The sequence below is a fragment of the Macaca thibetana genome, chromosome 15, assembly GCF_024542745.1.
Source record: "Macaca thibetana thibetana isolate TM-01 chromosome 15, ASM2454274v1, whole genome shotgun sequence".
In the NCBI taxonomy this organism is placed as follows: domain Eukaryota; kingdom Metazoa; phylum Chordata; class Mammalia; order Primates; family Cercopithecidae; genus Macaca; species Macaca thibetana.
In genome coordinates this window covers 82,949,765-82,975,747 of record NC_065592.1, presented here as the reverse complement: position 1 = coordinate 82,975,747, position 25,983 = coordinate 82,949,765, and the positions used below count along the sequence as shown (strand labels likewise).

The following is a 25,983-nucleotide window of genomic DNA, read 5'->3' as shown; positions in this document are numbered from 1 at the left end:
GGAATCCATGTCCATCTGACTTCTAGACCCACGCTCTTAACTTCTGCATTAGAACAGAAGGCTGCTTCCGTCTGAATCCAGAGCCTTGTGCTTTCCCCTACACCTCACTGCAGTGACTGGACCACATCATGCATTTATTTACTTAGCAACCACTTATTACGAAGAGAAAGCAGTAAACAAGAGAGGCCTTGGCATGCACTTCATAGCAGTTACATCTACTGTGGGGTTCGGGGAAACAGTAAGTCAACAAATAAACAGCATACTTTGGGGTGGTCATAACTGGCAGGGAGAAAATAAGTCCAATTAATAGGATCAGAGTCACTGCGGTAAGGATGTGGGCATACAATTTTATAGAAAATGGTCAGTGAAAGGGCTTGAAGAGATAACATTGAGCTGAAATGTAAATAATGGAAACAGGCATGAAAAGAGCTGGGGAAGGGACATTCCAGACAGAGAGAACAGCAAGGGAAAAAGCCATGTGGTAGGAATGGTCTGGATGCTTTCAACTGGGATCAGAAAGAATGCCAGTGTGATTGGAGTTTAAGATCTACAGCAGGGGCCAGGTGCGGTGATTCATGCCTTTAATCCCTGTAATACCAGCACTTTGGGTGGCCAAGGTGGGTGGATCATGAGGTCAGGAGTTTGAGACCAGCCTGGCCAAGATGGTGAAACCCCATCTCTACTAAAAACACAAAAATTAGCCATGCACAGTGGCGGACACCTGTAATCCCAGCTACTCGGGAGGCTGAGGCAGGAAAATCACTTGAACCCTGGAGGCGGAAGTTGCAGTGAGCCGAGATCGCGCCATTGTACTCTAGTCTGGGCGACCGAGCAAGCCTCTATCTGGAAAAAAAAAAAGAAGATCTACAGCAGCAACTCAAGTTGGTGTAGCATGTCGTGGTGGAATTTCTGTGCTCAAGTATGTGGTTTAATTCTAAATGAGGACTGGATTTAAGAACTGGATTTAAGAACAGGATCGGCAACTTTGCAGCTATTCAAGACACAGTGCACTGCCAAAGGTTGATGGTCAGGAAGGTAGAGAATTGCCCAGAAACCACTGGTTTCCAGAATTAGGAAATGAGGAAGGGAGCTTCCTCCACCATTGAAGCCATCCTGTGGCTTCCCAGAAGAGTTTCTAGGTCACTGACATGTGATACCTTGGAGAGTCTCAGAATCACCCATCATGGATAAATTAGACAGTACCATAGAAAATACATTGTACTGCCCATGAGGAGATTCACCTGTCTCTACAAGTATGTCAAAATGGCATTCATCATGAAAACAGGGGGCATCCTGGTAATACAAATGAGACATGGCTCATAGATGGGTCAGAAAATTACACATTGGAAAGAGGTAGCTAATGTCCCAAGATGCCAGCAGCATTGCACAGAATATAACGTACTCAGAGAAAAAGCTTGATGAAGAGTTTGCTTTTGGAAGTCATCATTAGTCCAACCACAGTTCCTAGTTATGGAGTGCCTGGTGTGGGTAGAGAACTCGGTTAAGAATGGTTTGAGTTAGTGTGACAGGAACAGTCCAGGACAGAGGCAGAAACCAGACACTGAATCTCAGTTCTGTCATGTCTACTAACCCTGTGACCTTGGGCAAGTTACTGAAACTCTCTGTTCTTTGGTATATTCTTAACAGTTTGAGGACAGAAAGGAGGTCAACCCTGGTGTTCCTCTCACACAAGAACACAGCCCAGAAAAAGAACGTTCTTTCCCAAATGAATATAAGCCCAAACGAATATAATCAGACATTCATGCATATTATTGTTTTTGATGAAGCTAAAATTTGCATCAATGTCAGAGTGGGATGCATTCAAGGAAAAAAAATAAACATTAATAAATAATAGCACCAGTGATGTGTAAATGTGCCACATTAATGAAGGTGATACCCAAAGACCAAAATTTGGGAAAGAATGAAACAAATGGCACAGTGTCAAAGGCTACTTAGAGATAAGGTGTTATTAGAGATAGTAGTAACTGTAGGAAAAAATGAAGTCGGGTATGTGTAAGGGTAAGCCCTATAAAGCTAAAGTTTGCAAAGCCATTGTTTCTTCCAGCAGGGAAGCCAGCTCCAGGTAGATGTAGGAGCCTTCACTACTTCAAACACCCAGGTGCCCTCTAGGCTTCTCTGTTCCATTTATGTTCATTTAAAATGAGGGGGGAGGATGGCTTGATCCTAGGAGTTCAAGACCAGCCTGGGCAACATACCAAGACCCCATGTCTACAAAATAAAACAAATTTAGCTGGGTGTGGTGGCACACACCTGTGGTCCCAGCTACTTGAGAGACTGAGGTGGAAGAATTGCTTGAACCTGGGAGTTTAAGGCTGCAGTGACCTGTGATTGTGCCACTGTACAATCTGGGTGACAGAACCTGGGTGACAGAGTGGGACCCTGTTGGAAAAAAGAAAAGAAAAAAAACAAGCTCACTGAAACAACTAAGGCAAAATAAGCAGTCTCAAATAGCATGCCTGTCTCTCCACAGCAAAACAGAACCAAGGTGTTCTGCTGCTGCTCCTCATGAAAAACCACGATTGTTTCTCCCATTGTGTCAGCCTGCCAGCCAGCCTGAAAGTCATTCTGGGCAGCTAACCTAATTATCCATTCATTCATGGATTCAGCAAATATTTGGAACCAACTCTGTTCCAGGCATTCTCCTGCGTAATGGGGAATAGTAATGAGCTCCCTCCTTGGGAGCTCATAGCCTAGTAGAGGCATCAGAGATGAAACCCAGAATTACACAAATAAATACTTAATCGTAAGCTCTGCTAAGTATGTGATGAACGAATACAGAGTGCTATGAGAACATCTAACAAGGAGATATATTTGGGGCTCAGAGAAAGGCTCTCTGAGGAAGTGACTTTCAAGCCAAGCTATGCAGAATAAGCAGGCATTTGCTAGGGAAAGAGTAGGAAAAGAGCCCAGGCAGGGGAAACAGCCAGTGCAAAGTCCTGAGACAGAAGGGAGGGTACTCCTCCTGCCAGTAACTGAGAGAAGACCAGCAGGGTGGAAGTATGGTGTGCAAGGAGAGAATGGTGGGGAATAAAGTTGGAGAGGCAGACCAGGGCCAAATTGTGCAGGGCCTTTTAGGCTAGTGTAAGGATTTGAATGTTCTCCTAATTCACTGGGAAAACTGTGAAGTGAAGGATTTTGTGCAGGAATTGAGTTGATGATCAAGTTGATGATGGTGGTGGTGGTGTTGGTAGTGTATGTGTGTGTGTATGTGTGTGTGTGTGTGTGTGTGACATGAATTGCATGATTTAACCTACATTTCTGCATCAATCCAAGGGTGGTGGTGTTGGTAGTGTGTGTGTGTGCGTGTGACATGAATTGCATGATTTAACCTACATTTCTGCATCAATCCAAGGGTGGTGGTGTTGGTTGTGTGTGTGTGCGTGTGACATGAATTGCATGATTTAACCTACATTTCTGCATCAATCCAAGGGTGGTGGTGTTGGTAGTGTGTGTGTGTGTGTGTGTGCGCGCGCGCATGTGACATGAATTGCATGGTTTAACCTACATTTCTGCATCAATCCAAGGGTGGTGGTGTTGGGAGGGTGTGTGTGTGTGTGTTTGTGTGTGTGTGTGTGTGTGTGAAATGAATTGCATGATTTAACCTACATTTCTGCATCAATCCAAGGGTGGTGGTGTTGGTAGTGTGTTTGTGTGTGTGTGTGTGTGTGTGTGACGTGAATTGCATGATTTAACCTATATTTCTGCATCAATCCAAGCGTGGTGGTGTTGGTTGTGTGTGTGTGTGTGTGTGTGTGTGTGTGTGTGTGTGTGTGTGTGTGACGTGAATTGCATGATTTAACCTACATTTCTGCATCAATCCAAGGGTTACCAGAACCCTTTTTGAGGGCTCAACAAACACCAGACCCTGCAGTGTAGGAGCTGGCAAGTCTGGCTTCCAGGCTGTTTGCCCTAATGTGCTGTCTATGAGGACCTGAGCCCAGTTCTTCACTGTGAGATGAATTGATTAGACCTGAACTCTAACAGTGGTGGTCTTGACGGGCAGCATGGCCCCCATGTTTTGGAAACTTTACCTTGGAAATTGAAGGGTTTTTTTTGCCCTCCCTGATCAGGGGCATCATTGACACTGAGGAGTTAGAGCCCAGGCTGTGTGTGTAACCTGCAGTGCACAGGAGACTCCCACAATGAGGCATTGTTCTCTATTCACACAGCTTTCTGCTATCCCAGCAGACATTCACATAGGTGAAAACCTGGTTATAATTATCTAAGCCTAACTCCATTTTACATTTAAATACACAAATTTTTCCATGTTTTTAATAAGCTGTGAATTTTTCCAGGAATGAAACCACCATGAAAATCGAGGGAGATGGTATTTTGTTTGCTTTGGAACTTTCTCATGGGTTGTTCGCCATTTTGGAAAATCAACTCACCAAAGACAATGTTCCTCATTGTATTTGAGCCTCACATCTGTCTACATTTGTGTCTGTTATTCATGGAAGTTCTTCATTTAGGTGTAAGCATTTGACCACTGCACTATGGCTTCTGGAATCGTTGTGTCTGAACTTTTATATATTGAAATAGTTATTTTATTCTAAATTATGTTCCTTTGATTTCCCCTTTATTTAAAATTAGGACATTATATTGAATCTTCTATGACTACATGTACAGGTAAATTATATCATCTATAAATTTCACTTCAGAAGAATGAAGGAGCAGTAGGAAATAGTTATTATTAAAAAGAGGTGTTAGGGCTGAGAACATGTTATAAAAAGAAGAGCATTTCATCTTTGTGATTTTTTTTCCCAAAAACCCATAACCCCCGTCTAATCATAAGAAGAAAACAAAAATCAGACAAACTCAAATTGAGTGACATGCTACAAAATGTCTGACCAGTACTCCTCAAGACTCAGTGCCAAAGTCTTAAAAAATAAGGAGAGACTGGAGAACTGTCACCAACCAGAGGAAACTAAGGAGAATGATAATAAAACACAATGTGGGATCCTGGAAGAGAAAAAGAATTTTAGTGGAAAACTAACAAAATTTGTATCAAGTTTGGAGTTTAGCTAATAGTAATGTTCAAACAGTAACTTATGAATGTAAATTTCTTAGGTTTGGCAAATATAGGTGGCTATTTAAGACTTTAGCATTAATGGAGACTGGGTAAGGAATATACAGAACAGGAATTTTCTGTACTAACTCTGCAACTTTTCTACAAATCTAAACTTATTTAAGTTTGTTAAAAGTCTGTTTTTGTCAAAAAGCATAGGAAAGCATTAGAAATTCCACATTTGAACATAACTTGAGGAATTTTTCTCCAGGATCAATCTGTAAAGAAGACAAAGACGTCCAGGAACCACTGCCAGCTAATGCAAAGCACTGTGTCCTTAGTGAGTATGCAAATGCCAACAGTCAAGGTGGACATGGAGAAAATGAAGGGGACAAAGTCAGTCAGGCTTCAAAGGGGCAGAGAGACACTGCTGGCAACACAGAAAGCAGAAGCCTCTTTCTGCTTCTACAGAAGCAAAAAGAAGGATCAATAAACATGCTATTATTGAGAAAAATTTAGGTAGTCAGGTAGTAAAGAGATGTGAGGGTCATAAAAATAATAACAGCAAATACTTACATAGCGCTTTCTACATATCAAGCACTGTCCCATATGTATTATGAATACTAACTCATTTAATCCCCGTAACAATCCTACGAGATAGGATTATTGCCCCTATGTTTAATGGGCAAGGAAACTGAGACACAGAGAATATACCTGTGTATTCTGTGGAACCCTATGAAACTGCCTTTTTTGTAAGTCAAAAATGGTCTACTCTGAGAAAGTACATATGGTTCACGTTTAACTTAATCAGTAACTTGCCTAAGAGGTACAGCTATGTGAGAGGCAGGGTTGGACTTAGAACCCTGGCAGCTGGCTCAGAAGCCTGGACTGTGAGCCTCTAAGGTACAGGGCCTCCAGCAGAAATGGTCAGTATTTACAGAGTGCTATGTGGCAGGTGCTGTGCTAAACCTTTGCACACATAAGCAACAACTCGTTTATCTACACACACTCTTAAGGTAGCTGTGATTATCACCTAATTCATAACTGAAGAAACTGAGGCCCAGGGAGCTTGTGTGAACTGCCAAAGCTTACACAGCTAGTAAATGGCAGAGCTAAGACTTGAACCCATGTTGGCCGGCTCCGGAGCCTGAGTCCTGTGTTCTCTGTCTCCTGTGTGTCTGTAGGTACGGCAGAATTTGGAATGAGATAAGCTTTTGCTGCAGGTCATTAGTCTAGAGAGGAGAGACTTTTCCTGTCAAGCCTCTAAACAGATGCTATGGGCTTCCATTTGGTAAGATACATCAGGGAGACATTTTCTGCCCAGCTCAAAATAACTGATACTGTTATTCAGATGGAACAGAAAATTTACCTCATTATCTCTTCCAAAATAAGCAAGGAAATGAAAGACAATGGAATAAAAGGAAAGAAAAAGAATGTGAAAGATTGGAAGATAGACTATAAAAGATCATTGCAAGTGTTCCCATCCTGGAGATATGTGGAATCAAGCACCGTATTTTATTTGCAATTGAATAGCTTCTCCCTGATCTCAAATGATTCGGTGGCCATTCAATGGACACTTGGTACCTGATTCTACTTTCTCCAGTAGTTGAGAGGTCATGTCATCATAACCTGATATTCAGTCTACTTAATACACACCGAGGTCCTTTCAGATAGAGAGAAAAAAATAGTGAATGTTGCTCACCAGCAGATTTACTTTTAAAATATCTAAGGCCGGAAGCAGTGGCTTATGCCTGTAATCCCAACACTTTCTGGGAGGCCGAGGCAGGCTGATCAGATGAGGTCAGGAGTTCGAGACCAGCCTGGCCAACATGGTGAAACACCATCTCTACTAAAAATACAAAAAGTAGCTGGGCATGGTGGTGCATACTTGTAATCCCAGCTACTTGGGAGGCTGAGGCAGGAGAATCACTTGAACCCAGGAGGCAGAGGTTGCAGTGAGCTGAGATTGTGCCACTGCACTCCAGGCTGGGAGACAAAGTGAGACTCTGTTTCGGGGAAAAAAAAAAAAAAGAAAGAAAAACTCTAGTAATGTTACCCAAAACTTTATTAATGCTAACTACCAAGTGAATCTGAATTCGCAAAAAAAAAAAAAATCTGAATTATAGATTTTTTTAATGCAGCTCCATTATTTTTACATGTGTAAATGTCTTAAGTTAGGCTAGTGATGGATTGCCCAGCAAGAAGATTCTACACAAATACAGAGTCCCAAAATCTAAAGCAACTCCAATCTTGAGCACTAAATATTTCAGACTTATGCACACATGCACACAAAAATGGAAGTAACCTTAAATTAATTGCTTTAAATATCAAAATAGAGTAGGTTAAGTCCCATGAACTATTGCTCCTGGATCAATGGTTGGAATCTGTTCCATGGAAACATAACTTAGACAGGAGACAGACCTAAGCAAGGCAGAAGCAATGAAAAATATATATTTTAAATACTTTTTACATTTTTGTATTTATATAAATATACATATATCAATTAAATGAAAAGAACATTGCAAGGCAGATATTGTTGGCCCTGCTTTACCCAGCTGGCCCTGTAAACCTGACATTGTTATTAGTATTCTATGAAAGCAAATTCATCTCTTGGATTTTGAAACCCACAAATGTGATTGTGAACATTTTTTTTGTTTTACTAAGTACAAACTAGACAGATGTGGACATCCTGATTGATCTCAGATGCTGACACACAGACTTCTACCAGTTGATAAAGCCAGATCCCTTTGCCTGCTATTCCTAAACTCATCGTCTCTGGTTCCTATTATAATCTGGGACCAGTTAGAGCAGTGCATATCCATGGCAACCATCAATATAACTAGTTCCTTCAATCACCTAGTCACGTGAAATAATAAGCTATTCTTCATGACATACAGCAAAACAAGATTTCGCTTTGTTCATTGCTTGTATATGTCTTATTTTATGCTTGTCCTTAACCTCTTCTCAACAGACTCCTACTGCAAACCCAACCCTACTATGCTAAATAAAACTATCAGTCAAGTTAGGTGCACATAGCTATGCCTAAACAGACTGCTTATTCTTGAGTCCATCTACGCTGTCTAGTGAAATGGAGAGGTCTCTGTTTCCATGGATTAAAAACAGATGCAGGATAAACAAGACCTGAAGAGGGCTTACATTGAGTGTTTGAGGCTGTGGAATGAATCACCTCATCCAACACAATATAAATATTTCCCAGCCTGAAATTGGTTATGTCCCTTCCAAAGAGTATCGGTTTACTCATTTACAAAGGAATTATTGGACAATAGTTAAATGAAGACTGGGCTTTTTCGTTTCTTTCATTGTATTTATGGGGATAAGGATTCCATTTACATTAAGTGTATTATCTACATAGATGTGGTGCCAAAGCAAGCATGTTAGCCAAACTCGCTTTACAGCCATACTTGCCCTCAAAAGTCTTTATAACATGGAAGGATTAATACTTATGGACGTCACCAGTTGACAGCCACTGACCCAGACAAAAGGATGGAACACAAGGAAAGTCTAAATGCAGATATCTGGGCATGCAAATCCTCCTGCTTTTAAAATAGCTTTCATACCTTGAGAAATAGCACAAGGTAGTGGCTAAGATGATGGAATCCTAGTTTGAATCCAGGCTCTACCTCTTACTAGCTGTGTGTCATTGTGCAAGTTACTTGCCTATTTGTGTTTCAATTTACTCATCTGTAAAATGGCCATAATAAAAGTACCTACTTTGTATTCTTTATGAGTTGAAATTTACAAAGCATATAGAATAATGCCTGGGGTATAGCAAGTGTTTAATAAGTATCTGTGAAACAAAAATTTTGAAAAACAAATGAATACAGTGTTTCCTGTAGGGTTTATGCCATTTTGTCTTAATGATCAGCCTCTATAACCTTAATACCTTTTTAAAAAGGTGTTTGTTGTAATGATCAAATATTGTATATGAAAGCACCTGGCATAGAATCTGATGTGTGCATCTCTAGGATGGTTGCAACCAGATTTGTTTGCTAGATAATTATAAATGCTTGCTGTGCTTGGGCTTGAAATTTGTTATATCAGATCCATGTCAACCCTATCTGAAGATTATAGAAAAAAATCTCAGCCATTTGCCTTGTGTCTGCGCATGTTGGCATGTCCTATTGTGGCCCCAGTGAACAATTATCACTTTTATTCCACTAGACACCTTAAGTAGAATTGCATCTTTCACATATATTTTATTGTAGTCAGTTCATGTATCCAATTCAGGCATGAGGCTACTCCCTTATATCTTGTTAGCTTAACTTAGTATTCAAGCTGGACTTGACCCCCATTGCCTTCTTTTAGCTCTCCACTCTCCTGTCTCTCTTTCTCTCTCATCTCTCTCCTCTCTCTCTCTCTCTCCTGTGTGTGTATGTGTATATTTGTATGATCATTGAGAATGCAGCACAAAGCGCGAATACTAACTGTCCCCTTTTTACTAAATAGTTGCACAAGATGTAGAGAAAGGAAGACAGAACATTCTTTTATAAACTCCCCAAGTCCGTAAATACCCCGACTAATACTTGTCTATCAGAGCCCAGCAAACAGTTTTTGTTTCACAATTCGACAAGGGATATAAGTGGAAAAAGCCCAACTTGTTTTCTTTCTATGTAGGATCCAGAAACTAGCCAATGTTTATACGGCTTGCGGTTTAGTTTTAGGATTTTCCCACAGGTCTATTCAGACCAACTTGGCCAACGGAAATGCCATTCACATAGCATTGTTTAGAGTGGCACTGCATGAAGCATTTGCTTATTAAAAATGTGATGGCCATATTTTTTTTTTAAGTGTAGGTTAGATTTGACATGTCACCGGTTTGTCCTCTGGACAGCTTATGTGTTGGCAAAGTGAAGCCATCTAATTTTCAAATACTCTAATGAATATTATCAACTTAGTTGATCTTTGCTGTGTATGAGCATGTGCACGTTTCCAGACATAAAAGAAAAATACAGATTTTCTGTAAGCCACCTTGAAAGTAGCAACCTTCTTGTCTTCAGGAATACTGAAAATGAGAATTTAAATCTACCCTTTCTCTTTACGTACTTTATGATGGGTGTCATTGTTGAGTGAAACTGTCCATAAAATTGTTCGGGTTAACCTCTGGCTATAGCTTCAGTTTGGGTTTCTCGCCTGGAACAAGTTTAAGGTGCTTAAGGAACAGAAGGATTTTTCCTGCATCCAAGCTTATTGTTCTTTGACACAGCAGGTGCAGTGAACAGTGTGAGCTAAGCAGCAACCACTAAGGAGTTTAGCTGCAGTGAGAAAAGCTGGGTTTCTGCCCTGATATCATCAATAAGAACCTTGTTCCCGCTCCCAAACCTCATACTGCGAGGTTTTCATCTACCTATAAAGGTTGGTTTTGCTCAAACCAGATTAGAAATCAACTTTCTCTTGGCAGACTGCTGTTTCGCCAATAAAGGCAGGGCAGCTGTGTATGTGGGTGGGATTGAGAGGAAACGTGACCCCTCCCTGGCACGCATTTTCCTTTGCCCTCCATTTCTTACAGTAGGTGGACACAGAGAGGAGGCTGAGAGTCTCTGTTGCAGACTGCACAGCACCAACATTCAGCTGCCTTCAGATCTCTCACCTAAGTACAGCAGGGCCGTTCCCTATTTCATGTAAGGGCATTGAGGATCTGGTGGGGAAAATAGAAATAATGAAGAGAGGGTTTACTTAGTAGATGAGAAACCATCAGGCCAGAAGTGGAATGGATGAGGAGCAATTACTCAGTTTCTTTAATAAATCCAATAAAGGATTATAATAAATAATAATGCCTTACTGTTATAAGTTTATATCCTTGCCTTGGAGCTTGATTTGATCCTCTGAGATCCTTCCACAGTCCCGACATGCTGCTTTTCCTGCTCCCACCCCTCAGTATTCTTTCCTCTTCTCCAGCTACTCCCCGGCATTACTCCAGACTGGGGACCTTCTTGTGTTCACAGAATGCAGCCGACCCGCATCCACCCCTGGGCCAAGCAGTGCTTGGTGCTTAGAGCATCCTTTCCCCAGAGAGCCTCTTATCCAACTCCCTCATCTGAGGTTGGAGTCTTGTTCAAATCTTGCCCTCTCGATGTGGCTTCCCACCACCAGCATCATCCGCGGACCTCCCACATCACACCTGATCTTCCTACCCTGTGTTCTGTACTTTCTCCCACAGCATTTATCACCTCCTGACAGCCTGCTTAGCTTATTTATCTATTATGCTGTTGTTTCTTTTCTGTCCATCCACTATCACCACCACCATCCCATCCCCACTATAGATAGTCTCGGGACAGGGATCTTTGATGTTTTGCTCGCTGGTGTATCCCGAGCACTTAGAAAAGTGCCTGGCACACAGTAGGGGCTCCATAAATACCTGTTGAATGAATGATGAGGGAAGCTGAAAATGTGTCATCATCACTGTTATTAACACTATTTCTATTATCATCATTAGGTCAGGATTAGAAATGAGGACACTGAGGCTCAGATATATCAAAGGACTTACCCATAGGACATAGATGGCAAATGTCAGATCTAAGTCTCAATCTGAACCTACCCAAGGTTAGTACCTTGTGTCTAGTGACTTCACAAAATGATTTAGTAATGTGGGATAATGTGACTATTTAAAATATAATTTAAAAAATGAACAGCAGTGCCTTGCCTATCCTTTCCCTCTTGGCCCGCCCCTGCCCCCACCCCAATTCACATGATTGGTATCTCAGTTTATTATTTTTTAACAGATAAATCTAGGCTGGGCACAGTGGCTCATGCCTGTAATCCCAGCACTTTGGGAGGCCAAGGTGGGTGGATCACCTGAGGTCAGGAGTTCGAGACCACCCTGACCAACATGGCGAAACCCCATCTCTACTAAAAATACAAAATTAGCCAGGCATGGTGGCATGTGCCTGTAATCCCAGGTACTCGGGAGGCTTAGGCAGGAGAGTCACTTGAACCCAGGAGATGGAGGTTGCAGTGAGCTGAGATTGCGCCATTGCACTCCAGCCTGGGCAACAAGAGCAAAACTGCTTCTCAAAGAATAAAATAAAACCAGATAAATCTGCCAAGATGAAAATGTTTATTTATTGTATTTTAACAATACAACTGACATGTGTCAATGTTGCTCTGGGAAAGAACAATGTTGTTAGCCCACAATACAAGGGTGTGCTGTCACCCATCTATTTTATCACACTCGTAGCAGTTCATATTCAGCATACAGTTGGACAGATAGTCACAACACAAAAGCCCACAGCTGCTTAGATTCTAAGTGGAACGTGGACTGCCTATTATCTGCATTCTTAGTTGTTTGAGGAGCATCAGTTGAAGCATGAAAAGCTCAAGTTTTAACAGTAAACAGAGCTTGGGATCCAGAGGGCACAGAGAGGAATGAGTGCCTGCAGATCAGAGAGATTCGAGCCTGGACCATGAGCTGTAAGTACAGATGGGTTTCTTGCATTGTCTCTTACCAGGAGATTTGTAAATAATGTCAGCAGGAACTTGTTTGCTTGTATATGCATTCCCAAATATTAGGAGCCACGTTGATCATTTCTGTAGATATCATATAACCCCTCAGGCACAATCCAATGGGAGTCAACAGGAGCCATACATTATTTCTTTGGAGTGGTATAGCCTCGTGTCCCCTGATGTGCGTTTACACATAGACATGCAGTCTGGCTCACTGGACTGATCCTTCCAAGCACAGAGAGCCCTGATGTCAGGTTGCTGGTTCTTTTACTAAGAAGGCCCCTCTTGAAGGGCTCTTCCCTCTTCAAATACTCTAATACCCTAAATATGTATGGGCTTCTGAGAAGTAATACAATCCCATTTTAAACAGAAACAACAAGCATATTCCTTAGCGTGTGGCCTGTAGGCTAAGGTAGTGTGGACCCACAGGGAAAACCTTCCACGGTAAAGGCGATGAGAACAGACTCCAGCTCCCTTCACCTACAGGGGAAGGGGCGCCTCCTCCTGCCCTCATTGCTTTGAAAGGTGTATTATTGCAGGTCGGGGAGTTGTGATGAATTACAGGTAGGTGGACAGCAACACAAAAATCTGAAAGAGTAACTTATTTTTTCTCTGAAATTTTTTTGTTGTTTTGGTTTGAAGAAGCAAAGAGCTTATCTAATCCTATTTGGCATATGCAAATATCAAAATGAAGGTGTAATGATGATAATGAGGCAAGCCCTGAGTAAAACTGTGAGTTAAACACAATTATTTCCATTCTTCCAACCCTTCCCAGAGCTTCCCTCTCCCTTCTCACAGCCCCTCCCCTTCTCTGATGAAACTACTAGGCAAGGAAACTGGTTCCTTCTAAAGTCTTAACGACTATGTTCTCAACCAGAGAAAAATGTTGATCGTAAGAAAACAAAACTACACAAAGTAGGTTCAATAAAGACTGACTATAAGTGTCTAAGGGAAAACCGCAGAGGCATTCAAAGACAGGAAGCAGAGCATAACATGCGTGAGCTGACTGGGAACAAAACCAGAAGTGGTTTTGGAAAGTCAGAATCAGAAGACATGACCACACTCTGCTTTTCTCTCTCCTTCTCTCCTGCCTCAATCAATAATCAATCAATCATCTCTCTCCTCCTCTCTTACTCTCTCTCCCATTTCCTTTCTCCCTTCCTCTCCCATTCCTCTCTCATATGGCTTGCTTTACATGACCCAGTGAGGTCTGGCTCTATACGATCTTTAAGTATTTGCCATTATCTAACTTAAGTCTCTGCACTTCTGTTTTATTTCTAAAGACAAAGAGTCCGATTAGTCACTGGTCATTTCAGTGAACTCAGTCCTTCTTGGTCAATGGTGGGATCTGCTCCAATCATCTGTAGCCTGAATTGGGTGAAAGGGGAAGTGAAGAAATGAGGAAAGGACTTTGTCAGCCTGAAGGATGCAGGGCTGCCTCTTCCAGCTGTGAGCAGGGCAAGGGAAATTTAGCTTGTGTATTAGGTATTTATCAGCACAAAAATGCTGTAGGAAAAACTACCTTAGAATTCAGGAACTTAACGCCATAAGCACGTATTGAGCTCACAAGACAGAGTTGGCTGCATGGTTCTTCTGGTCTGGGCTGGGCTCAATCACATGCCAGGAGATCAGCTGGCTACCACCTCCTCCAGAACAGCCTCAGCTCAGACAACAGAAGCAGCTGGAAGCAGAGGTTCCCTGTGTTTCATTCTACAACAGGCTAGCTCACACATGTCTCTTACAGTAATGGCAGAAGCGAAAAAGTGGAAACAGAAACATTAAGGGATTTTCCAAGGTTCTGTGTGGGTCACATTTGCTAATATTCCACTCACCAAAGCAAACCACATGGCCAAACTCAGAATCAAGGGGTGAGGAAAGAGATCCCACCTGTTTAGCGATAGAAATTCTAACATCACATGGCAAAGCAGTATGGATCCAGGGAGGGGAGAGAAATTGGGGCTGTTAATGCAATGGATCTCCTAATCATGGCAGCAAACCCACTGGCATATACAATAGGCTAGTTTAGATATATATTCTTTCCCAGAAAAATTTGCATAAAATCTTTTTGATATTAATTCCTGATGCAAAATAATGAAATACTAAGGTTGGAATTTAGAAGCTCTTTTCAAATAAATGATAATTTTTGTTTCCAGGTAAAGCTAGATATATAGTATAGGAAGAACATGGAACCAAATAACAGAGGGAATTGAATTCTCCCCACTTCTCCCCCAGGACACTCTTTCCCCCATACCTCCCCGCTGCCCCACTAACACACACACAATATTCCTAGATTTGTGGCATCCTGCTAACTTACTGGATTAAAAAATGAGACATTCAACTTAATAGTGGGTTCTGAATAGCTCAAAGCTGAAACTGTGTGCAAGTAGCAGATAGACCACAAGCCAAGATGGCCCTGAAGAGTTGGAGGCTATATCATTGGTCCCCTTTTTTCCCCAGGTGGGGGCTGAGTTCCATTTAATGCAGTGGGAGCTAGTTTGCTTTTCTGCCAGGAATAAAAAGATTAAGGTTCTACAAGTGGTCTATAGTTGGCTCCTGGGATAGATGATTCAGTTTGGGGCATATTCAAGTCTTTTGCTCCTTTTCCTGGAATCATGGAGTGACAAAATGTCAGGAATAGATGGAGTTTAGAGATAATCCAATCCAGCATTTCCCAAACTTCAGTCAACCACATACCCCCATTCACTAGTTTGTAACCTTTGTTCTACTCTTAAATATTTTTAGTTAAATTGGCTCATTTTTAAAAACTTAATTTATTTTTAAAGATTTATGGTCACAAGTTGAAAATCAGTATCATTTGACATAAATAGAAGATAACCACAAAATAAACAGAATGAAAAACCCTACATTGTTGTGAAATTCTACCAGATGCTTGAGCTCAGTCTTTCCTAAAAAGGGAATTTCGCAAACATTAAGGAAGTGTTAAAGAAATAGTATGCTTAAACTGACACTTTCTCTCTGATGGCGTCAGGAAGATGGAAAGAAGCTTGACAGCATCATCACTTACTATTTAGTTCCGTGCTATTTAATGCCCTGCTTCTGTGTCCTAAAGCCCTCTTGGACTTCCCAAGCTGTGTGTCTGTTGCGCTGCAAGGAATATCAATAGCCCAACTCCATTCATTCATGGATGGAAAAACCAAGGCCTCCCATCAATTTCCAGTGGCTGCCTTTGTGCCATGTCATTATCAGTTAGCATCTTACCTAGTGTTTGGGTTAGGTGAAGAGAAAAAACTTAAGCCACAAAAGAAGTAAAAGGGGATGCTAGTAGATGGTGCTTTTGACTCTAGAAAGTTGGGCTTGCCTGATTTTCAGTGACCTCTGCTCTTCCTGTCCATTACAAGAGGATATTGGCAGTCACTTACCAAAAGCAATAGAAAGAGCCTCATGTTTCCACAGAGAAAACCTCTACCTGGACCCACCACAATCAAAGACCCTCAGATAAGGAAACTTCTAGAAAGATGTAGCCATGCAAAGGGAGGCATCTCCGGTTGTCTTGCCAAGGGAAACGTGTCAGGAAAAGGCCAAAGAGCAGCATTATCTCAATCAAATTCGTCCTCCCAGTAAGCCACAGCAGCTGTGCTAATGGCATTCTAAATCCTCCATAGTGAACTGTATAGATTTTCAAAAGGAGGTGGAGAAATCCTCTTTGTCTCGTTATCTTTTCAAGATGGATTTTTAGCTGAAAATCCTTTCTTTAAAAAAAAAATAGGATAAATGTAGTCAGATACTCAACTAAGCTCTTTATTCCATTGCCTGTGATTTGGACTGAGCTTTTGAAACATTTCTTCAGACAGGAGAGGAAGGGGCATTCTTCAAGAAATATTCCTTTTTTGCCATATTTTTAAGGATGACTCTGATTATATCAAACATCGGTTGGTGTTCCATTTTAAATTTCTCTGACATTTTAGAAACAAGATGGTGTGCACATTAAATAAATTCTTCTCCCTACATATTATAGGATGAAACCAAAAGGGCAAGTGTCTTAATCTTTGGGGTGGAGGTGCGTGCACCCAATACCTCTCACTGGAACCTAATTTACCTCTCACTGGAACCTAATTTCTCTCTCTACCGTCTGAACTTTTAAACTGTTCTGTGCACTTGGACTTCATCTGAACAGCTCAGGCCAAGTTATTCATGTTGATGGGGACAAGAACAATCAATGTCTAATGAACTGTTTCTACATTTGTTCATAATTGAGAGATTCCTCTCAATCCCATGTTGGCTCTTTCTTCAGAGGCACCAAGGAAAGGGACTTAGTAGCTCACCAGGCTTTTGTAGACATCCTGATTTTGTTCTTCCTGGCTCTGAGATACCTGACAGGGACCCTGAAGCTTTCTGAGCCTCCCTACTTCATATGTAAAATGGGAAACATTAGACCTATCATGTCAAAATATACTAAAGATTAAAATGAGGTGATAAAAGTAAAGCTCGTAGCACAGGGCCTTCCATTTAAGCCTGCAATAGGTCGTGACTAATATAACATTGGCAAGGCCATGTGAGGTAGAGCAGAGTACATATAGACTTTAGGGTCAGACAGAGGGTAGTGCCCATTTCTGCTTTATTTGTAATTGTATCTTCACTGCCAGTTGCCACTGGCACATTAGCAGGAACTCAATATTTTTTGGATAGATGGAATGGTTCTGGCATTACCCCACTATTAGCTGTGTGGTCTTGGGTAAGGCATTTCACCCCTCGATACGTGTTTCCTCAACTGTAAAACAAGGACAATGCATGTCTTACAGAGCTGGTAAGAAGATGAAATACAATGGCCAATGTAATGTGCCCAGCATGGAGATTGCCACATATTATGCTTTCCACGGATGTTTATTCTCAAATCTCCACTCTCCATCACTTTTGATGATCCCAAATAAGGAAAAAACTAGGACCAGGATTTTCTGAGAAAGCACCATTTTTAAAGCTATCTTTTAAAATAGGCAGGGGACAGGGTCCTCAGGTCCAGGATGTATGTGGGGGAATTCCATAGCCCTCTCAGGATGGCCCCTCGTCACAAGTATCAGTGTCTGAAATAAGCAGGATGTCCTATTCTGACCCTTTTTGGTTCCTGGGCAACTGTGAGGTGGTATAGGGCAGGTTTGAGGAGGATCCTGAAAAGAAGAACATCACCGATCTTTCACCCCGGACCTCACATTCCCATTTCTACAGGGGCTAAGAGGAAGGTCCCTTCTCTTGCGTCAATTTCAGTTGGTTGGTGTGCTTTCAGGAGTTTTGTCTTGAGAAGGTTTCCAAGGTCATATCTTGGCTTAGAGGGAAAAAACATCAAGATTAATTGGCAATGTCTGTCATGGATGCAAGATGGGGTATTGTTGGTTTGCCATGGAGATTTACACAACAGCGTCTAGAGGGAGATTTTCTATAGCCTTTGTCAAAGACCAAACCTATTGCTTTACCCTTGGTGATTACCAAAAGCCAAAAACCAAAAAATCTATTTTTTCCCTCTGTCATTTTTTGCTGTCACAGGAGCCACCCTATAATGACAGGTCATGATGAAACTTGATGAGATCTATGACATAAATAGGAAAATAGACACCCAGTGAAATAGAGGAGCTGTAACTCATAGAAACGCCTGACATTGCAGGTCACATGTGCAGTGTGTGATACCCATGTCTGCAGGCATTCAGCAAATGTTTATTGAGCACCTAGTACGTGCCAGGCAGTATTCTAGAGGTTGTTTAGTGAACAAAAGAGACAAAAATTTTGCCGTGTGCGGCTTGTATTCCAGTAAGGGATGTCATTGACTTGTTATTATAAAAGTTTATGTATGAAAAACATTTCAACCATTGGAAGACTGTGCTCCAAAACCTCCACAACATATATAGGGAGGGCTTTCTTACTATCATCCATGTACTCTGGCAGGATTCTACTTGAACAACCTATTAATTTGTTCCAGAGCCCAATCATCCATTTCTACTTATTAATGCATAGTTAGCAGAAATAGCACTTCCGGGCTTCTGCCATGTGATGGGTCAATGTGACCCCCATAAGTAAACCATAGAGAATCTGAATCTCCAAATGTTTGATCCCTTCTAATTTGCCACTGCTGCATAGATGTAGCCTTCCCACTCTGTACCTGCACGTCACCTTGAGGCCCCTACGACTTCATCTTAAGCTATGACCAGCTTCTAGAATAAGTTTTCTTCACTTTAACTTTGGCCAGGTGCTTGGCCAAAGTTTCCCAGCTGCATTAATCCTACAGGTTTGATAATAGGTCTAATCTGTGTCATTAGTTTCTGAGTCAAAGATCCCCGTTGGACAAAATTTGAGCTTTATCAGTATAGGCCCCTTATTTTATACTTTGGGGAAGAAGGGGAGCAGCATGTCCTCTGGCTCCTGGCAATAATTTAACCTTGGTATCAGATCAGGTTTTACATCCCATGTTGCTCCTTCCAATCTTTCCATGCCATTTCAAGACTCCAAATGCAGTCTCTCAGGAATGAGGCGCCTAAAATATGAACATCTCTTATTACTGGCTTGTGGACAGGGGCTAGAGGTGCGGGTAATCATATCAGTCAAGACTAATTGCAAGTGACAGAAACCCAACTGAAATTTACTTAAGAAAAAAAAAGAATCTCATGGTTTGTGTGACTGTAGAAGGCTGGTTTTAGGCATGGCTGAGCCAGGAATCAGTTTCTGTTTTCTGTGATGGAGTCACTCTTAGGCAGGCCTTCTCTACTTGGTAGCATTACATTGTATTGTGAAAAGATAACTTCTCTTTTATACTAGTTTCAGCAAAAGTTCCAATGCTGATGCTTATTGAGCTGATTGATCAGGTGTGTATCACATATGTCCATCCCTGAACCAATCACTGCAATCGGGATAAAACACACCGATTAATCTTCTCCTAGATTTGGCATTGAAGTTCCTTTCACCCATACTTCATGGACAGAGTGGACAAGGGGTGGTTCCACAAATGGAAACTAAGATGGGGAAATATACACTGGGCAGGTGGAACCAGCCAATATCCACTAGAGGGACTCTGTACTGACTGTCACCATGAAAAAGGGAGGTGACAACATGCCACTTGGTATGGAGGTGGTACTGACCATGCATTTGCCTCTTGCAAAAGGATTGAGAGAAAAGTCACCCAAATGTCAGGTCCCAAACTCAGGGAAGGAGGAGGCCCGGGGAAGTCACCAGCCCACATTCCCTAAACATCCACCCATATGCCATCTTGGGTGCATGTCCCTGGGACATTTCCCTGGGAATATAAATCTCCAGATAATGGTTGGTGCCATATGACAATCCAGATAATTTATTCCCCATCCTGGAATCTGCTGCTTGTCAGGGCTTTAAGGCACCAGTTCATCTTCATCAGTGGTAGACATCTGTAAGTTTGAGTCATAGCACTTTCTAGGGCAGGTAACTACCCAGAACAAGGACATCATTAGAAACCATTACAGAACAACATTTTGCATTAACTGCTGCATATGATGCTCACTGTTTCTTTGCTGATATTACCAAATGAAGGCTGTTTCTTATTCATTTTTACTGTCATTATCATGGTAACAAGGATCATCTAATTCATTTACATTACCCCTATTGCTGTAGAACCTAGATGATGTTCCTCAGGCTGGTCCTGATTACCAGACTGCTCTGTATGGCCAGGCTAGAGGGACTATAGCAGTTCAAATGTAAGTGTTTCCTCAGAACCCCCATCCAAGCTCATATCACACAATAATGCAATGTTTTGTTCCCTTTCTATGTCTACTAAATTGCAAGTTCTTTAAGAACAGGAAGCATCTAATTCCCAATATACCCTGTATTCTGCATATTATAACCACTCAATACATGTTTGTAGAGTAAGTACTATTCTTAGTGATTGCAAAACAAAGAGGAATAAAACATAGTTCCTAACTGAGAAGCTCAAAGTCTATCAATTACAGAAACAACAATACTAATGACAGCATCAGCTAATGTTCATTGAGTGCTATGTGCTAGATACTGAACCACATACCTCGCATGCATTATCTTGTGTAATGATCTTGACAGTACATTACTTGACAGTAATATACTATTATTACTCCCATTTCACAGATGAGGAAGCTGAAGTTTACGGACAAAGCTAAAGTTGGATCATTTGAAAATGGCAGAGTCAAGGTTTTGGGGGAGTTTTTGTTTTGAGACAGGGTCTTGCTTTGTCACCCAGGCTGGAGTCCAGTGACACAATCTCAGTTCACTGCAACCTCCACATTCAAGGTTCAAGCAATTCTCCTGCCTCAACCTCTCAAGTAGCTGGGACTACAGGTGTGCGCCACCATGCCTGACTAATTTTTGTATTTTTAATAGAGACAGGGTTTTGCCATGTTGACAAGGCTGGTCTCGAACTCCTGACCTCAGGTGATCCCCCATCTCGACCTCCCAAAGCTCTGATATTACAGGCATGAGCCACTGCACCCCACCAGAGTTGGGGTTTGAACTCTGGTCTGCCTGATTATAATACATGTTCCTAACCACTAAATTAATACTACCTCTGTTAAAGCAGGATGAGTAAAAGGTGGGGGAAGTTGGAATAAATTAATACTCAAAAAGATTGGAAGGAGGCTCCCGGCGCCAAACAAATCAAATCCAAGATTTGTTGACATCAAATCAAATCTTCAATAAAGATATTAAGTTTCTCAGGAAGGTACCTAATGTTAAAAAAAAAAAAAAAAAAAGATATTAAGCTGGTCTAATATTTTAATTAGTGAGGGCCTTTGAGGAACCAAGCAGAGGAACTCAGTAAAGACCTGGAAGTATGTTGATGGCACTTTCTTAAAGCCCATGGAAATGCATGTGGACCACTTGAAACAAGCAAGCACCTACTGTTCCTTGTTTCCTCTCTCAGCTGGGCAGAGGGGCCAAGTGGCGGAAGTGTCTTCATGGCCTTCTTTCAATATAGGATCAAAAAGACCAAAAGAAATGAGCTCTGCCTCTCATGAGTTTATTTTACCTTCTCTCAGAATGGAGTCAAGAAATGGACATCAGGGACCACATTTGTAAAAATCGTGTAAGTTCTCTAACTTAACCCCAAGCAGTTATTTCTGCTCTTTGTTGGCGTCTACATAGAGATCTCGGCAGGAACCAGAGGAAAGGGCAGAATAGAGGAGTGACCAGACTACCAGACTGTTAGGCTGGGAGGAAGTGGGTAGAGTAGGTGCGAGAAGCTTCTCGGAGGAGAGAAAAACAAAGCAATGATTCCATGAGGCCTGTGGCCAAGTGGGTAGCAGAAACGCTGAAGTCTGGTTGAGTGTAAGAAGATTCCTTGTCAAGCTGAGGGCAGGATTTCTGGAAAGAACCTAAGAAAGGAGCTAATGACCCCTCAGAGCTAGGACTATGCATCACAAGTAGGCCTGCGGAGGTGTGGGAAATGTCTGTTAGTGTCCAACAACAAGACTGTGTCCCCACGATCTCCTGTATTTATGCAACATTTGTCCTGTACAGGTGCACGTGGATGTGCTGTGTGTATGCACTGAGCCAGGTGATGGGAAATCTTGAGGAGCAACTTTCCACCAGGAATCTTGTGTGGAATACAGACAAGTAAACTGGCAATGGTGATACAGTGTGAGAGACCCCCAAAAGGGCAGGCAGAGGGTGCTCTGGGATTGTAAGGAAGATACCTACCCAAGTCCTTGCTGGATGGGGCAACAAGGGGGCTGGGTGGGCTTTGGAAAGCCAGGTGAGCACTAAAGAATGAGCAGGATTCACCCAGGTGAAGCATGGGAATGGGAGCAAGGTAGCAGAGGGGTCTTTTAGAAGCCCAGAAGCAGCATGGCTCAAAATCAGGAAGTAAGAAAGCGCATGGCATTTCTAGGAACTGCAGGAAGCTCAGTCCAGTTTGTGCTCAGAAGGAGAGGTGGGGGGTGGCAAGACATCGCCCAGGGCCAGGCACTCTCAGAGTCTGACTTCATGCCGAAGCCAGGGGGCCTTCGTTGCTGAGTTTTCCTTCTGAGGGTGGAAATGATCAGGACCTCTTACAGGGCTGTCTTGGGTGTTTAGTGCCACAACTGCTATAATAAAACAAGATTCTTGCTCCTCAAAAATGCCTGATTCTGCATCCAATCATCTTGGCAGGCAGAACCAAAGGAAGCACTTTGGTCCTCTTTTCTTGGCCATAAAAACCAGGTCTTGGTGTCCTAATGTTATTAAAATCCTCATAGGCTGAGAAGATGCATTTTGGGCCTCAGAGCATGTCAAAAATTATGTAATTTTTCCAGCCTAATTCTAGCTCAGTGGGCTCAACTTTCATGGCAACTGAGAATTACCTAGAAAGTTTTAAAAAGAAATGCTGATGCCTGGGGCACCCTCAGGGATTCTGATTCAATTGTCTAGAGCCAAGCTGGGCATTGGTATTTTTTAGAGCTCCCCAGGTGATCCCCAGGGCAGCCAGGGTTGAGAATCGCTGCAGAATGTGCAGCCTAGCAACGGAAACTCTTGAGAAAGGAACGGACGCCTCTTGCCAGGTACTCCAGCCGAGTAGATTCTGGGTCAACTTTTCAAATCTTCCTGGCAGATCATCAAAAGCAGCCTGTGGCAACTGCTGAGACCTCTTGGTGCTCCTCCCACTCCCCCCCACCCCCTTTTACAGGTAGATGCAAAGAGCCCTGTTCTAAAGCTATTATAGGAGGCTGGAGAGGAGGGCTACCTCACTCATGCCTGGCACCTCATGGCATCATCTGGCTCCCTGAGCCACATTGTGCAGCACTAAGAAGCTTTGTCAGGGATTTTTTTTTTTTTTTTTTTTTCTTGCATTTACCCGGAAATTCCAAGCAGGCCTCATTAGCACATTACTCACACTCAGCCAATCCCACATATCACCTTCCTCCTCACCCCCACCTCCAGGCTTTTTTCTCCCCCATTTGCCCATTTATTCACTGCAGTTGGATTTTGTTTCCTGTGCCCTGAAAAGCACACTTTTCGAATGGAAATGCTGCTGGAAGAACGGGGGTGGCTGTGAGCTCCACGATCGCGGCCCATCACCCCCCATTGCCCGCCTAGTGAAATCCCATCCATCAGGAGCAGAGAGCGACAAGCCCTCTAACTACTTCCCAAGGCACTGCCCTGTGTTGTTCCTTCTGTACCGAGACAGCAAATCGTTAGCTGGAGCTCCCAGGTTGTTTCTTGCAGCAATTAACAGCTGCCCTGGTGTTAATTCCCTATCAATAGCCCCAAGATGCTGCTGCTCTTACAGCTGTCGGGCTGACAGCCTCTACAGCACATTTTGAAAGTAACTTGCCAGTGGTGGGACTCTCTTCTCCTTGGGCACACCCAAGAAAAGTCCTCACCAGGCTTCAGAAGGAGTACCAAGTGCCATTCACCCAGTGTGGGGGCCTAGGGCAGGGTGAGCAAGCAGGTGGCTCCACCCCCCTCTTCTGGTCAGGTGATAACTTGGGGAGACAGTGGAACCGAGGCCCCGCACTGCCAGAGTAGCAGCTCCTCGAGATATTAATGAAGTTCTCATTTTTCAATTTTGGCTTGTTTGGAACTTTTTTCTGTTTGAGATGGCTATATATTTCTTCCATCTAAAACCCTCATACAAATCCATCTTCTTTTTTTTTTTTTTTTCTAACTCAAATTGCCAGTTTCTCATTTCTTGCCTGTGTTGCTCCCTCCAGCTCCCTGTGGACAGAACGAGACCCGAGAGGATGGTAAAATAATCCAGCTGCCTCCCTGCAAGACAGGAGCTTGGATCGTGCCGGCCATCATGGCCTGCTACCTCTTAGTGGCAAACATCTTGCTGGTCAACCTCCTCATTGCTGTCTTTAAGTAAGTGGATCCTTCGGAGCACATGGGACGGACGAGGACAGCAGGGGTGAAGGGGAGTCGCTGCTTCAGAAAACAGTGGACTTTTCTCACTTGATTATCTTTGGTCTCTATTTTAGCAACACATTTTTTGAAGTAAAATCGATATCCAACCAAGTGTGGAAGTTTCAGAGGTATCAGCTCATCATGACTTTCCATGAAAGACCGGTTCTGCCCCCACCCCTGATCATCTTCAGCCACATGACCATGATATTCCAGCACCTGTGCTGCCGATGGCGGAAACACGAGAGCGACCCGGATGAAAGGGACTACGGCCTGAGTAAGCTTCAAGCGACAGCCCAGCCGCCACATTTCAGAAATCCCTACCACTTCCTATAGGCAATCATGCAGGATCACATGGCCACCTAGTTCCTCCCGTCTCCTGCGGGTTGCGGACAGCTCTGAAAACTTGGAGAGGACTGGGGGATAAGGGAATTGGCTTGAATGAGAAATAATGTCAGAAAGAAGATGGTAGAGGCTGAAATTGAGCACTCTTAGCCTCATGTCTTTCTTAGAGAGATACAATCAGTCTCCAACAGGGCTGTTTTAGCACCTTCATAAGTTCTAAGTTTCTTGCTTTCCGGAGATCTCAACCCAAAATACATCAACCATATTAATATGCCACCCAAGGCCACATTATATATAACTTAAGCAATAATTTCTGGACCTATAATTTTTTTCTGATCTTAAACATTTTCCTAAACCTTAGGGGTTGTGCCTAGATCGCCTCATGAGAAGACCAGCCCTACTTTCTGTTACTCAGAGGACAAAACAGAAGACCCTTCACCATCCACCTTCCAGCCCAGTGTTTCTAAACGGAGGTTCTATTAGCATTGAGGTGGAACAATTCCTTGTTGTGTAGGATTGTGCCGCACATTGCAGGAAGTTTGGCATATCCAGCCTCCACACATTAAATACTAGTGACTCCCGCAGATTTCCTAAATACCCCTTGGGTATCACACTTCATTAAGAACCACTGGGAATCCAGTCCCATACCAGCAAGCTCCTACAATTTCTCAAAGTATGTCAAACAGGCCACCTATATCAAATCTACTGAACAAGAGCCTCTGGGATTATAGCCCAGGAGTCTACCTCTCTCTCTATGGTCACCAGTATATCTAAGGTTTGAAACCAAAACAATTTGGTCAACAGCTTCTCTAAATCTGAAGCTCTTAAAACCCTCCCTGACCTTGCAATGCCCAACTTCTTTTTAGACATTAAAATTAGAGAGACCTGGGAATTCCAGAATTCACTGTTTTCATCTGAAACACAAATTTAAGCAAAGAGAAAAGTTGGAGGGGTCGGGGTGGATGACCTGTGAAATAAACCCTAAGCTTCTCAACTCAGGAACTCTAGCCAATGGGGAGGAGCATGAGATACAAAATCAGGGGCAGCGGGATGCTCTAATGAATGATAGCCTACCGTGGATAGACATGCTGAGGGCTAGCTCAGAGTCCCAAAATAATTTACAATAAAGCATGATTCATTTGTGGTAGAAGAGGAACCTCACTTACCCAGAGAGCTTAGGAAGAGGGTGTTTGTAAATACCATGCAGGAAGTAGGACAGTCCAGAGATCCATTTCCTTTCTGGTGCTCACACCCTCACAGAAGGCCAGAGAACCTGAACAAGCCAGACATTGGGCTAGGTGGGAGTCAGCTCCATGCAGCTGCTGTTCAGGGTT

General features: G+C 42.6%; 1 protein-coding gene and 1 long non-coding RNA gene across 29 annotated transcripts in view; one reads left to right on the top strand and one right to left on the bottom strand.

The window, feature by feature from the left end:
• LOC126937484 (uncharacterized) overlaps positions 1–25,983 on the bottom strand; it is a 201,959-nt gene that overhangs the window by 31,037 nt on the left and 144,939 nt on the right. The window lies entirely within an intron of this gene.
• Positions 1–25,983, top strand: part of TRPM3 (transient receptor potential cation channel subfamily M member 3) — a 1,017,461-nt gene that overhangs the window by 968,594 nt on the left and 22,884 nt on the right. For all 22 annotated transcript variants that reach the window (XM_050760895.1, XM_050760893.1, XM_050760891.1 and 19 more), the window contains 2 exons: positions 24,115–24,265; positions 24,382–24,581. In XM_050760895.1, coding sequence (XP_050616852.1) covers positions 24,115–24,265; positions 24,382–24,581 — 351 coding nt within the window. The remainder of the gene's footprint in view (positions 1–24,114; positions 24,266–24,381; positions 24,582–25,983) is intronic.